Source organism: Gekko japonicus, unplaced genomic scaffold, assembly GCF_001447785.1.
Source record: "Gekko japonicus isolate JY-2015 unplaced genomic scaffold, Gekko_japonicus_V1.1 scaffold771, whole genome shotgun sequence".
NCBI classification, from domain to species: domain Eukaryota; kingdom Metazoa; phylum Chordata; class Lepidosauria; order Squamata; family Gekkonidae; genus Gekko; species Gekko japonicus.
Window position 1 is genome coordinate 354,740 of NW_015165259.1, and position 14,074 is coordinate 368,813.

General features: G+C 41.9%; 1 protein-coding gene across 1 annotated transcript in view; it reads left to right on the forward strand.

Annotated features, from left to right (window-relative positions):
- Window positions 1–14,074, forward strand: part of PTPRF (protein tyrosine phosphatase, receptor type F) — a 670,152-nt gene that overhangs the window by 285,685 nt on the left and 370,393 nt on the right. The window contains exons 3-4 of the mRNA XM_015410174.1: window positions 6,274–6,419; window positions 9,766–9,907. Coding sequence (XP_015265660.1) covers window positions 6,274–6,419; window positions 9,766–9,907 — 288 coding nt within the window. The remainder of the gene's footprint in view (window positions 1–6,273; window positions 6,420–9,765; window positions 9,908–14,074) is intronic.

The following is a 14,074-nucleotide window of genomic DNA, read 5'->3' on the forward strand; positions in this document are numbered from 1 at the left end:
GAGTTCTCTCACCTTCTCCTCAAGCATTCTTATAAGCTTGCACTTGCAGCATGTGTAATGCATTTCATGGCATGGCAGAAAAATGATCATGGCGCGCAACCCACGCCAGTCACTGGAGTAGATCGTTCGTTATCCATCTTCCTTGGAGCAATGCTAACTTCTACAGCCTCAGGAACTTCCTCAAACTCTGACCTAAACTCTTTTTGTGGTAATGTACCCTGAAAACTTTGAGACCTACCAAATGGCTACCTTGCCAGCAGTTCTCTCCCCAGAACTCAGAAGCAGCCCTCTACTCAGGTTCTTACAAGGCCTCCAAGCAAGACCCACAGGCTAGGACCACAAGGCTTGCAATCAACAGCACTCCACAGCAAGAATTTTATGAATTTTAAGGCAGTTTGTGGCAGTTTGTGAAGAGTTGAGAGCAGAATGCAGTTTAAATGGCTCCAAGCCATTTATTCCCCTGCTTTCTGCTCCCTGTGAAAAGTGGTGGAGAGCAGAAGAAAGTAGGAGTCACAAACCAATCTCCCAGTTCGTACCTGTTTGTGGTAGGTTTGCGGAGGTACACACCATGGTCCAGGAAGCCAAATCCCTCTCGATGGCATCATCTACGTAGCCAGCCATTCACCTCCAGTATCCTGTTGTCCCTTCCAGCTCCATGGCCCTCAAAAGTTAGTAAAGAGTGAATATATGTGTTGTGTTGTGTGAGTGGTTTACGGCACAAACTGGTATCAGAGCTAGTTTTAAAGAGTTAGCCATTTATGATATAGAGGGTTGGCTGGGATTATATTGTGAGTTAGCATATAAGAAAAGATTGGCTACCAGATTCAATGCCCTTCTTGAAGTACGATGACCAGAACTGTATACAGTATTCCAAAGGAGGCTGCACCATATATCTATACAGGGGCATTACAGTATCAGCCATTTTATTCTAAATCCTTTTCCTAATAATCACTAACAGAGTTTGCCCTTTTCACCACTGCAGCACACTGGGTTGACATTTTCATCAACCTATCCACTACAACCCCAATATCTTATTCTCTCTCAGGCTCAGCAAGTTCAGTCCCCATTAGCCTATACCTGAAGATGGGATTTTTGTCCCAGTGTGCATCACCTGACACTTACCAATGTTGGACATCATTTGCCACATTGCTCACCCAGGTTGTGGAGGTCCTTTTGGAGCTCTTCGCAGTCATCTGCAAACTTTGCCGCTACATTAGTCACCCCTAGTTCCAGATCATTTATAAATAAACCAAATAGTACCAGCCCCAATACCGATCCTTGTGGAACCCCACTGCTTACTTTCCTCCATTGTGAGAACAGTCCATTGATTGCTACTCTTTTCTTCCTGTCATTTAACCAGTTTTTAATCCATAAGAGAACTCATCTTCATATTCCATGACTGCTAAATTTACTCAGGAGTCTTGGTGTGGTACCTTGTCAAAGTCTTTTGAAAGTCCAGGTATATAATGTCTACTGGGTCACCATTGTCTACATGCTTGTTCACTTTTTCGAAGAACTCCAAAAAGTTGGTGAGGCAGGACTTCACTTTGCAGAAGCCATGATGATTTTCCTCTGCAGGCTTTGGCCCTCTATGTACCTAACAATTCTATCTTTGATTACAATTTTACTAATTTGCCTGGGACAGACATATTAGGCTAACTGGCCTGTAATTTCCTGGTTCCCCTCTGGATCCGTTTTTAAAAATTAGTGTAACATTTGCTACTCTCCAGTCTTCTGGTACAGCAACTGAATTTAGTGATAGGGTATATATACAAGTTAGTAGATCGATGATCTCACATCCTTAAGTGTTCCTTAAAAACTGTCAGGTATAGGCCATCAGGACCCAGACACTTCTTGGTTTATGATTTCCCCAGTAGGTCAAGAATTTAATCTCTGCTCACTTTAATTTGGCTCAGTTCTTCAGACACCCTTCCTGAATATAGGGGCTGTGACATGGATACATGCCCCACACTTTCTATAGTGAACACAGAAGCAAAAAAGTCATTAAGCTTCTCTACCATCTCCCCGTCTTCTCTAGCAATCCCTTTATTCCTTTGTCATCCAAAGACCCCACTGCTTCTCTGTCTGGTTTTCTGCTCCAGGTATATTTTTAAATAATGTGTGTCATGATGCTTTTAACAACCCACTTCTCAAAATCTCTTTTTGTATACCCAATTATTGACTTACATTTCTTTTGCCAGCCTGTGACCCCTCCTGTTCAGTTCATTGGGGCAGACCTTCCACTTTTTAAAAGAACCCTCTTTTTATAATAAAAAAGTGTACCGTAGGGTTGCCAAGTCTTACCTGCTGTTGGAGCGGGGGACTCCCGGTTTCTTCCTGGAGCGCGCGTGCGCCGCAACCACGTCACCTGGAAGTGATGCGACCACGCCGGGCACGCTGGGGGTGGGGCCACGACCATCCGAGGGAAAACCATAGAGTTTTCCCTCGGATGACCTTTGCCCCGCCCCCAGCATGCCTGGCGTGGTCGCGTCACTTCCGGGTGACATGCACATCGGGTGCTTTGGGAGTGAGGTTCCCCCCAGGCCCCGATCCGCCGGCACCGGGGAACGGGCCTCTGGGGTGGGGATTTCCCCGCCTAGTATACAGTAACACTCCTACCAAAAACAAAATACTTCTTCAAGGAAGCAATTAATAAGGAACTCTCATAAACGTATGTATTGCTTATGAATGTGGGAGAGGATGGGTTTAACTTCAGTCATGTCATCATTTGAATCAATGCCACCAAATGTAACACTGCTGGTTGGATTGAAATTGTCAAGATAAATAAAATTATTTGTATACCAAAATATTTATGCCATAAAGTTTTCATTTGGCTTACTAAATCCACAACTGTTGTTTCCTCAGAAGTGCTGAATTCAGGAATATAAATGCTTATAACCAAGTTAGACAGTACATCCATGTGTTCAGGTTGTGCCTAAGCCCTGTATTGCTGAAAGGTAGGAGTGAATAGCAAGGAGCAGGATATTCGGGTTCTGTGCTATTGTATGCTTCTGTAATTTAACTAAAAAAAGAAAAGAAAAAGATATTAGAATGAATGAACCCTTACAGTGACCAGTAAAGCTTCTGTGAACTAAAATAGCTTCTGTCAGTGTTTTCTAACTCTTCCTTTAATATGGTCTTTGTTTAGCTGGAAAGCAATTTTTAAAAACAAAATTATCCTGTTTGTTAATCTGATTAAGCTTTATAACTCTGGTTATTTTGCTTTATAAATGGGGATCCCTAGTTTTAAAAGGCAAATGGAAGTGTTAGATATTAATTATGCATGTTAGGTAGCTTTTGCTTTAGTACTTGGGGCTTCTGGATTAGTACAGATGATGTGGGAATTGGTGTTTCACCACTGTCTCCCAAGCTCAGTCTAGGTTAATGTGGATAAATCATACAGTTTCTCTCTACCAGTCAAACATGCATTATGCTTAGAAGCCTTCATAATGCCAGCGTTGATAACAAATGAAAATAGAGCAACATATGAAACATAGTTAACCAAAGAAAAAAATCTGAAATCATTTGAGACTTTACAAGAAATGAACATAAACCTTACAAGTTGGGAAAGGATACAATTGCACTCAAGATTCAATAAGGACAAAAAAATGAAGTTTACAAAATTAAAGTCAGAGTTGAATAAGATATGGTTATCATCCGCAGATAAACAAATTCAAAAATTATATACTTTTCTACTGAGCGACAGTATGAAAGAGGTAGCAGTTAAACCTTGTATGAAAGCCTGGGAGCAAAACATGGGCCACACAATACAACTTGAGGAATGGGAAAAAATGTGGAAATCAGTGAAAATAGTAAGAGCTACGGCATATAAAGAGAACATATTCAAAATGTTTTATAGGTGGCACTGGACCCCAGATAAACTATCCAAATGTTATAAGAATGTTTCAGATGCTTGTTGGAGATGTAAAAACAACATAGGAACCTTTTACCATACTTGGTGGAGATGTGAAAAAATATGCAATTTTTGGAAAACGGTGAAAAAATTTATAAAAGAGATAACAGATATAGAATTGCAACTCCTTCCAGAAACCTTTCTTCTGAATATTATACCAGATAGATTAAATAAGGACGACCACTGTGTTATCGTATATATTCTCTCAGTAAGTAGAATCCTTGTAGCCAAAAAATGGAAATCGGATACAATACCTAGAAGAGATGAGATAATCGAAAAAATCCTTGAAATAGCAGAAATGGACAAATTAAACCAAATACTAGCAGGGAGAGATGATAATACTTTTAAGAAAAGGTGGAATAAGGTAGATAAATGGTTTGAAAAAAATGTATAATGTACACTCCAAAGAATGTTATGTATACAATGAATTTTATTTGTTTTGGTTTTTTTGTAACGGAAAATACATAAATAAATCGTTTAAAAAAACATGCATTATGCTTCATGTTGAGTTGCAGTTGTCTGTCATAGCTTCATACCTGATACTTTTCTCTTTTCCCACTACTACTTGCCTTCCTGACATTATTTGTGGCTAATTTGGTAGAAGCAAAATGTTTCTCTCTCCTGGTTTTCTCTGGTTTCCTTGTTTGTACCCTAGTGGAGAGACTGCACTTGAATTGGGAGTCATACTGAGCAAAATCTGTTTGCCTGCTAGGAATACCAAGCTTCATTGGTGCCAGACTTCTTCCTTTTTTCTTGGCATTTTAGGTGGTTACAAAATTGAGTTTGAATTTTAGGTGACACAATTTATAAAAGAAAGGAAAAAAGAAACTCAAGTTTATTGCTTCCACCTCTTGGCCCATTTTTACACTTTTTCCAGATAATGTGTTCTTGGCATTTGATACTTTAAGATACAAGTGGAATGTATTTCCTAACTCCGTAGAGCTGTAATGAATTTGCCCCTGTGATTTTTGGTGTTGAATTTTGGTCCTCTCTGAATATTCACATGTCTATGAAATAGTCCCCTAATCACTGATTGTTCATTTGACACCTGATGGTAATGATTTCAACATTTAACAGTCCTTTATAATCTGTCTGTCCCAGTGGTTTTCAAACTGCTATGATCTTGCTTGCTAAATAACTCCTGTGTGTTGCTGAACTAGCTAGCAGCATATATCGTTAAATAGCATTAAAAACACTGAGCTTTTCAATACTGTATTATGATACATATGCATTATAGCATATTAATTGAGTTCAAAATTAGCTGTATTTTAGCAATAAATGGTTGCTTGAAAATATGTTGTATATGTCTCCAATATGCTCAGAAATGATAATTTTCTAATGTCTTGCATAAAAAATGTTTATACAATGCATATTGAATCACTAAAATGTTTTTAAAAGCATTTCACCCACTCAAAAAGAAAAAAACACACCTTTCTTTAGAAATTTTTGGTGCACTACAAAAAGTAGTTTTCTCTGTTAGAAAAATTGAAAACAACTTTTTACAGCATGTTAGTGTTTTCCAAATGTTTCTGTTTTTTTCTGTGTCTTTGTATTTCTAGCCTTACTGTCTTTCATTGAACAGAGTGTGCATTAGAACATACACTGCATTTCTCTGTGGGTGCTCATGTTTGGAATCTTCAATCTTCAATCTTAGGTCCTGTATGATGGAAGCAGGGAAGGAAAGAGCAAGCGTGCAAGCCCAACCTTTAACGATGTTCAATGGCCGTTATGAATAAAACCTGCTTTGTTCATGGTATTGAACTAAGGCTATAATATTACTATCAAAAAACAAGGAAACACTGTGATAAAAATAACATTTAATAATTCATGTGAACATCAATATGTATATCTATTCAAACATGACAATTTTGCCTAGGAAATTCTGACCTATTCAAGGAAAAGTCCAACATCATGATATCCTCCATGAGCACCCGGTTTTATACTCATTTCATTAGTCTTCCTCAGAAGTAATCCTCTAAGGTTGGAAGGTGTAAATCTCTTGATACAGCTTAACTTCTTTTGAATGCAGTTTAACTTCTTTTTTACTGTCTTGAAATTATTGCAGCTGAAATTCTTTTTCAAAATATCTTCCAGTTCCAACAGGAGCAAGCCAGTTTAATTTCTAGAAGTAGCAGCCAGTCCACTATTTTTATCTGGCTAGAAGCCTTTTTATATTCAAATTGGCTGACAATTGCTTTCTCTTTCATGTAGCTGGCTCAGTTGCTCTCAGGATGGGAGTTACTATAGCTGATGCTTTTGTCTGAGATTAATGTAATATCCATTAACTTTACTCAAATCTCCTATCCCTTCTACATTTTACTAACCAGTTTCTTTGTACTTTCCTTTTTTCCCTTTTGTAGGCAAGCCAAGTTTCATGAAGGCTCCTGAAGATCAGATTGGGATTTCTGGAGGTGTGGCCTCCTTTGTATGTCAAGCAACAGGAGAGCCAAAGCCACGCATCACATGGATGAAGAAAGGGAAAAAAGTTAGCTCCCAGCGATTTGAGGCAAGTACTTAATTAACGTTTTGTGGTAATCTATAAGCAGGAGCCTAGTGGAACTCTAAAGAGTAATAATGTTTTTATTCTAGTATAAGCTTCTGTGGACTAAAATTCACTCTGACAAATGCATGTAATGAGTCCTCAGTAGGCAGATTTAGAGTCCTCACTAGGCATGACATTCACCCCAACTCTTGGACAGTGACTCACCTGCAGAATTTGCATCACACATTTTTGGGAATACAAATCCCATCCAATGAAGTGAAGAAACAGACAAAACCACACTGCTACCAAGAATACTCCAGTGTGAGTCATGTCCCTTAGACTTGATAACAGAGTATCATTGGTTTTCTCTACAGTTCCTATCTTAAACCAATCTATTGTATCATCAGTGAGCTATAGCCCATCCTGGGTAGTGTTTCTCCATCACAGACCTTGGATAGCACATGTCAGACTCCTGCAGCAATCAGATCCAACAACTCTCTTCTTCAGAAGTATAGTTTATTGGTACAGTATTGGCAGAACATCTATATTCCAGGATCTGTGTTAAGACTAACAGAAAAGGCGCGGGGATGGGAGATATACTGAGTTCAAAGGGGTACCCTGATGGCGCGCAGCCCATCAAGGCATTAGGAGGAGCCCGCCAGAAGTAACGGTCCCCAGCAACGGGATAGTTCTCAGGGAATGTGTTACAGCTAGGCACTCAAGGTCAGGCACATAGAATACATAGATAACAGAGTATTGTCAGGCAGTAAGAATCAAAAGTGAAAATACTAGGCAGTGGTCACTCCCCTTCTCCACCCTATATGTCAGCTCCCTGACATCCTGCCCCCTGAAGATCACCCTCCCTCTGGCTTATCAGGATACAGGTGATGAAAGACACAAATAAGTTTAGGGGCTTTGACATGACAAGTTTGGACCCACTCATTATGCTCCAGACCAAAGTCCTTCCATCGGATCAGATAGAACAAGGTCCCTCTCCTTAATATGGAGTCCAGGATTTGAGCCACTTCATGATGCAATTCACCATTCACTTTCAGAGGAGGAGGAGGGTGGGCGCAGTCTCCATTTGTTCAGGCCGAGGTCCCGCTTCACCAGAGGGGTGTCCGGGCTGGGTGCCATGGGGAGGGGATTTCCCTCGTACCCGTGCAAAGCCTTGAATGGAGACATTCCAGTGGAGCTGTGCACTGCATTATTGTAGCTGTACTCAGCGTAGGGCAGCAAGTCCACCCAATCATCTTGTTGATAATTTGCGAAGCAGCGAAGGAACTGTTCTACCACCTGATTAACCCTCTCCGTTTGGCCGTCGGTTTCTGGGTGGTAGGCACTGCTTAGCCCCTGCTAGACTCCCAGTACCTGCAACAGCTCCTGCCAGAACTTGGCAACGAACTGAGGGCCCCTGTCCAAAATTATTTTACTGGGGGTTGAATGGAGTCTCACTACATTCACCATGAAGAGTTTAGCCAAGCCTTTGTCTGAGGGGAACTGTTTACCCGGGATGAAATGGGCCTGCTTGGTAAACAAATCAACCACCACCCAAATCACTGATTTCCCCTTAGTGGGGGGTACGTCTGTGATAAAATCCATGGAAATAACGTCCCACAACCAGCAGGGTTTCCAGTGGGTTGAGCTTCCCCGGGGGTTTCCCGGGTCTCTTTTTACTCATCAGACACATCTGGCAGGACTCAACAAATAGGGAGATGTCTTTACATAGGAGCGGCCACCAGAACTGTCTTTGTAAGAGGTGCAGGGTTTTTAAGTATCCATAGTGCCCCCAAGTCGGGATTCATGATTCAACTGCAAGATCTCGCCTCGAAGGGCTTGGGAACGTAAAGTTTATATCCCCGGTACCAACACCCATTTTCTTGGAGAGTAACTGAAGGGTCCCCCTCCACTTCCTCTTTGTCCGCGTCGGTCAGCGCAGCACAGAATGGAGTGATCCACTGGCCGGTCCCCTCCTTCACCCCCCTGTTTATTTGGGCCCGTGTTGTCACTGCCCCTCCCAATTGAGAGGGTGTGAACATAGTGTCGATAACCTCCCGTTGGCTGGCATGCTGCGGGTGGTTCGAGAGGGTGTCAGCAAGGGAGGTCACTTTGCCCGGAAAGTGGTGGAGCGTAAACCGAAACTTGGAGAAGTCCGCCCACTGTAATTGCTTGGCATTAAGATGGTGAGGGGCATGCAAGGCTTCCAGGTTTTTGTGATCGGTTCATACTTCAAACAGCACTTGCACCCCTACACCGAATGCCGTCATGTAGTTAACGCAAGTCTAATGGCGGCAGCCTCTTTATCCCACACGGCCCAATTACACTCGGTTGCATTGAACTTTTTTGACACATACACTAAGAGGTGCAACTGACCATCATCCCCTGTTTGCAAAGTGGGCATTGAACTTTTTTGACACATACACTAAGGGGTGCAACTGACCATCATCCCCTCCCATCACCACATCCAAAGCATCAACTTGCACCACAAACGTTCTGTTTTTGTCCAGGTGATGCAGAATGGGCTCAGAGGTGAATAATGACTTCAACTTATTGAATGCCTCCTGGCATTCGTCAGTCCATTCCAGCTTCACCCTGAATTTGCCCCCCTCTGGCCCCTTTAGCAAATCAGTGACGGGCAGGGACACCTGGGTGAAGTTGGGGATGAAAGGCCTATAAAATTCGAGAATCCAAGAAATGATTGGAACTGCCTGCGCATCTTGGGGGGCTCCCATACCAATATGTTGGCCATATTGTTCTAGCTGTTAAAACCCTGAGATGATCTCAGATTGTTCCTCACCAAAGACCCAAATGTTTGTGTTAATGATTTTTTGCTAGAATCTTTAATGTAATAGTTTCACTAAAACAAATTGAATTATTAAAAAAAGAGCTGACTTGTTTTCTTGTTCTGAAGCCAATTAAATGAGAAGCCTGTCCCTAACAATGGACACTATATGTTTAGGCAGATGTGAAAAGGTTAAAATAGTTATTCTGTATGTATTTGTGTGCATATGTCAGGAATTTGCTTTGGGCAAGTGCAGATACTATGCTCTCATTCACCTAACCAATGTTTTTGGGATCACACAGTCCTTGCTTCCAGTCTTTCTGCTTCAGTGAGAATGCTTTAACTTTGGTTAAAACTTTACATCAACAACCACATTAACCATGGTTAACCCCAATTAATTGCTTGTAAACCAGAGTTTGTGCTTCAGAAACCAGATTAGCGGTGAGCTCTCTTTGATTGAAGTAACTCTTAATCCTGGTGGGGAGAGGGTGGATGAGAGAGCATTCAAGCCCATGTCCTTGTCCCACTGATTAAGAAACTGGGAATGTCATATTGGCTACATAACAACTTCTTTTCTCTTTGGAAAAGGTGATTGAATTTGATGATGGGTCTGGATCTGTTCTACGTATTCAGCCACTGCGCATCAATCGGGATGAAGCAATCTATGAGTGTACAGCTGCCAACAGTGTTGGGGAGATAAACACCAGTGCCAAACTGACAGTGTTAGAAGGTAGGTGGTTGGCTGTTTAAGTGCTACATTTAAAAGTTAATAATTCGATCATTATGGGTTTTTTCCACAACAAATTCAAATAAGAATTGTAATTATTATTAGCATGAATTTAGGTGCCTGGAAAAATTAAGCAGAATATTCCTGTGGACCATATTATTTACATGGAGCAGCAGCTGCAGATAATGTGTGTGTTTGGAGGGAGTGTTTACAGTAAGACCTGGACTGTAGCATCATATTGATAATGTGGCATTGTGTTCGAGCCAGTTTGGTGTAGTGGTTAGAGCAGGGGTGTTGAACTCATTTGTTCTGAGAGCCAGATCTGGCATAAATGAGAGCTTGTTGGGCCGGGCCATGTGTGTCATAAAATGTAATGTCAGGTAGTGGAGATATAAACTTTATAAAGGACACAAATGAACACAAAGATTTTTATTTACTTAAAATAAAAACATGCTTAAAACATTAGCACTCTTGCAATATTTTCTTTATTTAACCGTCTCTGACAATTGACACCTCTTACTCTGAATTATTACATCAAAATTCTGTGCTGTAGCATTCTTGAGTATGCTGTTCAGGTGCGTATCTGAAAGCTGCAAACCTACTTTTGATTTATTGACATTCATTACAGAAATCTCATGGTCAGTTCTCTGAGCCTGGGACCCAGGGGAAAACATGAAATGGCTGGGCATTGTGAGCTTTTGTACATAAATCGCTTCACGTGCTGGTCAAGAATATGTGAAGGCATCTTGACACAGAGTGAGGGCTATGTGTTTGTCTACAAAGTTACAGTCTTCCCAGAAAAATAACTGCAGCTCCTATGAGGCAGTGCAAGAACAGAGACATCCATGTATAGTGGTCAACATCAGCCTGCTATCTGGGAAGTCTAGGTTAAAAAACCCCAGTCTACAAAGGAAATGTGTTCAGTGAACTTGGTCTGGACACACATTCTAGACTAATCCACTTCACTAGCTTGTTGTTATTCCTCATCTAAATAGTTCACATTGCTTTCCCACTGAGAAAGACCAGATCACAAGGGCATGAATACAGTGATAAAGGGGAGGCAAACCCAGTTCCACCCAGGACAGCCACAGCACGAGCCCAACAAAATGCACATACACTGTAGCAAGACACATAAAACCTCATACCTTGAATAAAGTTTTGTTGGTCTTAAAAGTGCTTTGTATTTCTCCCATATGATTGAGGTAGCCGAGCAAAGAGGAGGAAAGGGAGGAGCTTCAGCCAATGGAAGAAAGGCTTGCCTTTGTCTCCTGTGCGATGGAGGGAGCCTGGTCAGAAAGCAAGCTCTGGCTCAATCCTTCCCTCCCCCTGCAAGGAAGAGGGGGTGGAGCCTCAACCAATGCAGAGAACAGAGGCTTGCCTATCTGTCTCTCCTGTGCAACTGAGAGTCTGGCAAAGCAAGCTGCAATGCAGCAGTAGCAGAACTGGAGAAGGCAGCAGGAGAGAGCCAGTTGCTCAAGGGCCGGATAGGAGCCCTGCAGGGGCTGGATCCAACTCACAGGCTGCATGTTTGACACCCAGGGTTAGACTAGGATCTGGGAAAATCAGGTTTGAATCCCCATTCTGCCATGGAAGCTTGTTGGGTGACCTTGGGCAAGTTGCACACATGAATAATGAAAAAATAAAAAAAAATATTCCTACCCTTCTTTCAAGGAATTTCTTCTCTCTCCCTTTCACTGTAGTGGTTAAGTGCGCGGACTGTAATCTGGGAGAACTGGGTTTGATTCCCCACTCCTCCACTTGCACCTGGCTGGATGACCTTGGGCAAGCCGTAGTTCTGATAAGAGCTGTTCTTGAAAAAGAGCAGTTTCTGTCAAGAGCTCTCTCAACCCCACCTACCTCACAGGGTGTCTGTTGTGGGGAGACGAAGGGAAAGGAGTTTGTAAGCCGCTCTGAGACACCTTTGGGTAGTGAAGGGCGGGGTATAAATTCAATCTCTTCATCATCATCATCATCATCATCATCTTCTTCTTCTTCTTCTTCTTCTTCTTCTTCTTCTTCTTCTTCTTCTTCTTCTTCTTCTTCTTCTTCTTCTTCTTCTTCTTCTTCTTTCATTTCATCTTCACAACAGACCTGTGTAGTAGGTTATACTAAGAGGGAATTAACTGTCCAAAGGTCACTTGGGGCGTTTCATAGCTCTATGGGATTTGAATCTGAGCCTCCCAGTCTAAGGCCACCGCTCTCATTACAACAACACATTGAGTTATATTTCAAACGGAAAATATTGCCTAAATGTGTGGTATGAAGCAGTCTAAAATGTATGTATGAAAGTAGACAGCCTACCTGTGAGTGCCAGAATGAGAGAAGGACAGAGTGGGGGGTAGTAGAATAGGGGCTTATAGATAAGGTATGGCGGAAAAACCAGCTTCTTATTTTTGAAGTGCTCTTCACCCCATCCCCCATCTGTTGGAGTTCAAGAAAAGCACATGCATGCTGCTGTCATGCTGCAAACAAACACTTGAAACAGAGAGTATCCTGCTGGCATAAGCCATCAGTCCCTCTTCCCCTTGAATTGGAAGTTAGGCTGAAGAGGAAGCAAGAACTTTTCCTGCAGACTAAAGATTTATGCAAATTCATTGCCATTCTCCAAATGCCACCTAAAGGGATCCTTTGAACTGCAAATGAGAAGGCCCTCACACTGTTCAAACAACTGTGGGATAGATCAGATGCACACCAAGCTGTGGACACTACATACTTTCTGTGGAATGTAGATTCTTATGCATGTCCCTGTTTACCACTTTCCATTGAAAACAATGAAGACAGAAGGGCCTGGCGTGATGTGGTCCATGGGGTCGCAAAGAGTCCGACTCGACTGTGCAACTGAACAACAACAACATCAAATTGAAAACAATATGGTGTTGATGGACAACAGGCACAATGGGATGGGCATCCAGTTTAGGCCTGTGGTTTATTATCCAGCAATGAGGCATATGCAGAAGGCAGCCCCCATGTGAGAATCTCCAAGCAGAAGGCAGCCCCCATGTGAGAATCTCCTTAGTTGGCTCCAGGGAGTAAGCATGGAAGACTGAGGATAAAAGGAATGGAAAAAACTCCTCTCTGTGCCTTGCCCCTCTTCCCCCTCTTCTGGCATCTTTTTGCAGGTCCCATCTCATCCATTTGTTTGATACTACTAGTCTAGTTGCTTTATTTGCGGTCTGGAGATACCAAGATATGCAGCTTTCTCTGTATGCAACCTCTTTTTGCACCAGTGGTCTAAATGGAAATTCTGTTTTTGAGTAAAGATTTAAGTAGATTTCATGGTTTATATATACATTATCTGCTAGTGGGGTATTCCAGTCAGAAGGCTTAGGTTACATGAGTTCAGTTAAGTAAAACATTACAACTTCTTTTTTTTGCTTCTTTTCAAATTATTTCTCAGCTGGAACATATATGCTGATTATTGGGAAGCTCTAATGGATAGGTGGTTCACAATAATTTGTGGTCTCTTCTGAAGTATCCTATGGAATTGGAAGACTTGCTTGTATCCTAAAGGGTTTCATCATTAGAGCAGGTGGTGTTTGTGCATATACAGCAAAGAACTGCTGGAAAGTTTCATAGCCAAAGTTTTATTTCCATGCACATCTTTACAGTTCTTCACCATTTGATTCTTCACCAATTTACATAAACATGGCAGAATGTTATGTGTGCTTTCACTCTTTAGGAGCACATCTGTTTCTTCACACAAGTGGTTGCCAGGTTCTTTAAGACATATTAGAGCAAAATATTTTGTTCTGTTAAGGTTGGATTTGGAATATTCCAGATTATTTCTTCCCAGACAAGCATGTCTGGCAGTGGTGCAAGCTTTGATTGAAAGAAATGTGAAACAGGTACAACTTCATCTTACAAGTTAAGTAACTTAACCATGCAGTGTAAAGTGTAGAGAGCCAGTCTGGTGTAGTGGTTTGTGGATTCTAATCTGGGAGAACTGGGTTTGATTCCCCACTCCTCCACTTGCACCTGCTGGATGACCTTGGGCAAGCCATAGTTCTGGCACAGCTGTTCTTGAAAAAAAGCAGTTTCTGTTAGAGATCTCTCAGCCCCACCTATCTCACAGGGTGTCTGTTGTGGGGAGGGGAAGGGAAAGGAGATTGTAAACCACTCTGAGACTCCTTTGGGTAGTGAAGGGCGGGGTATAAATCCAATCTCCTCCTC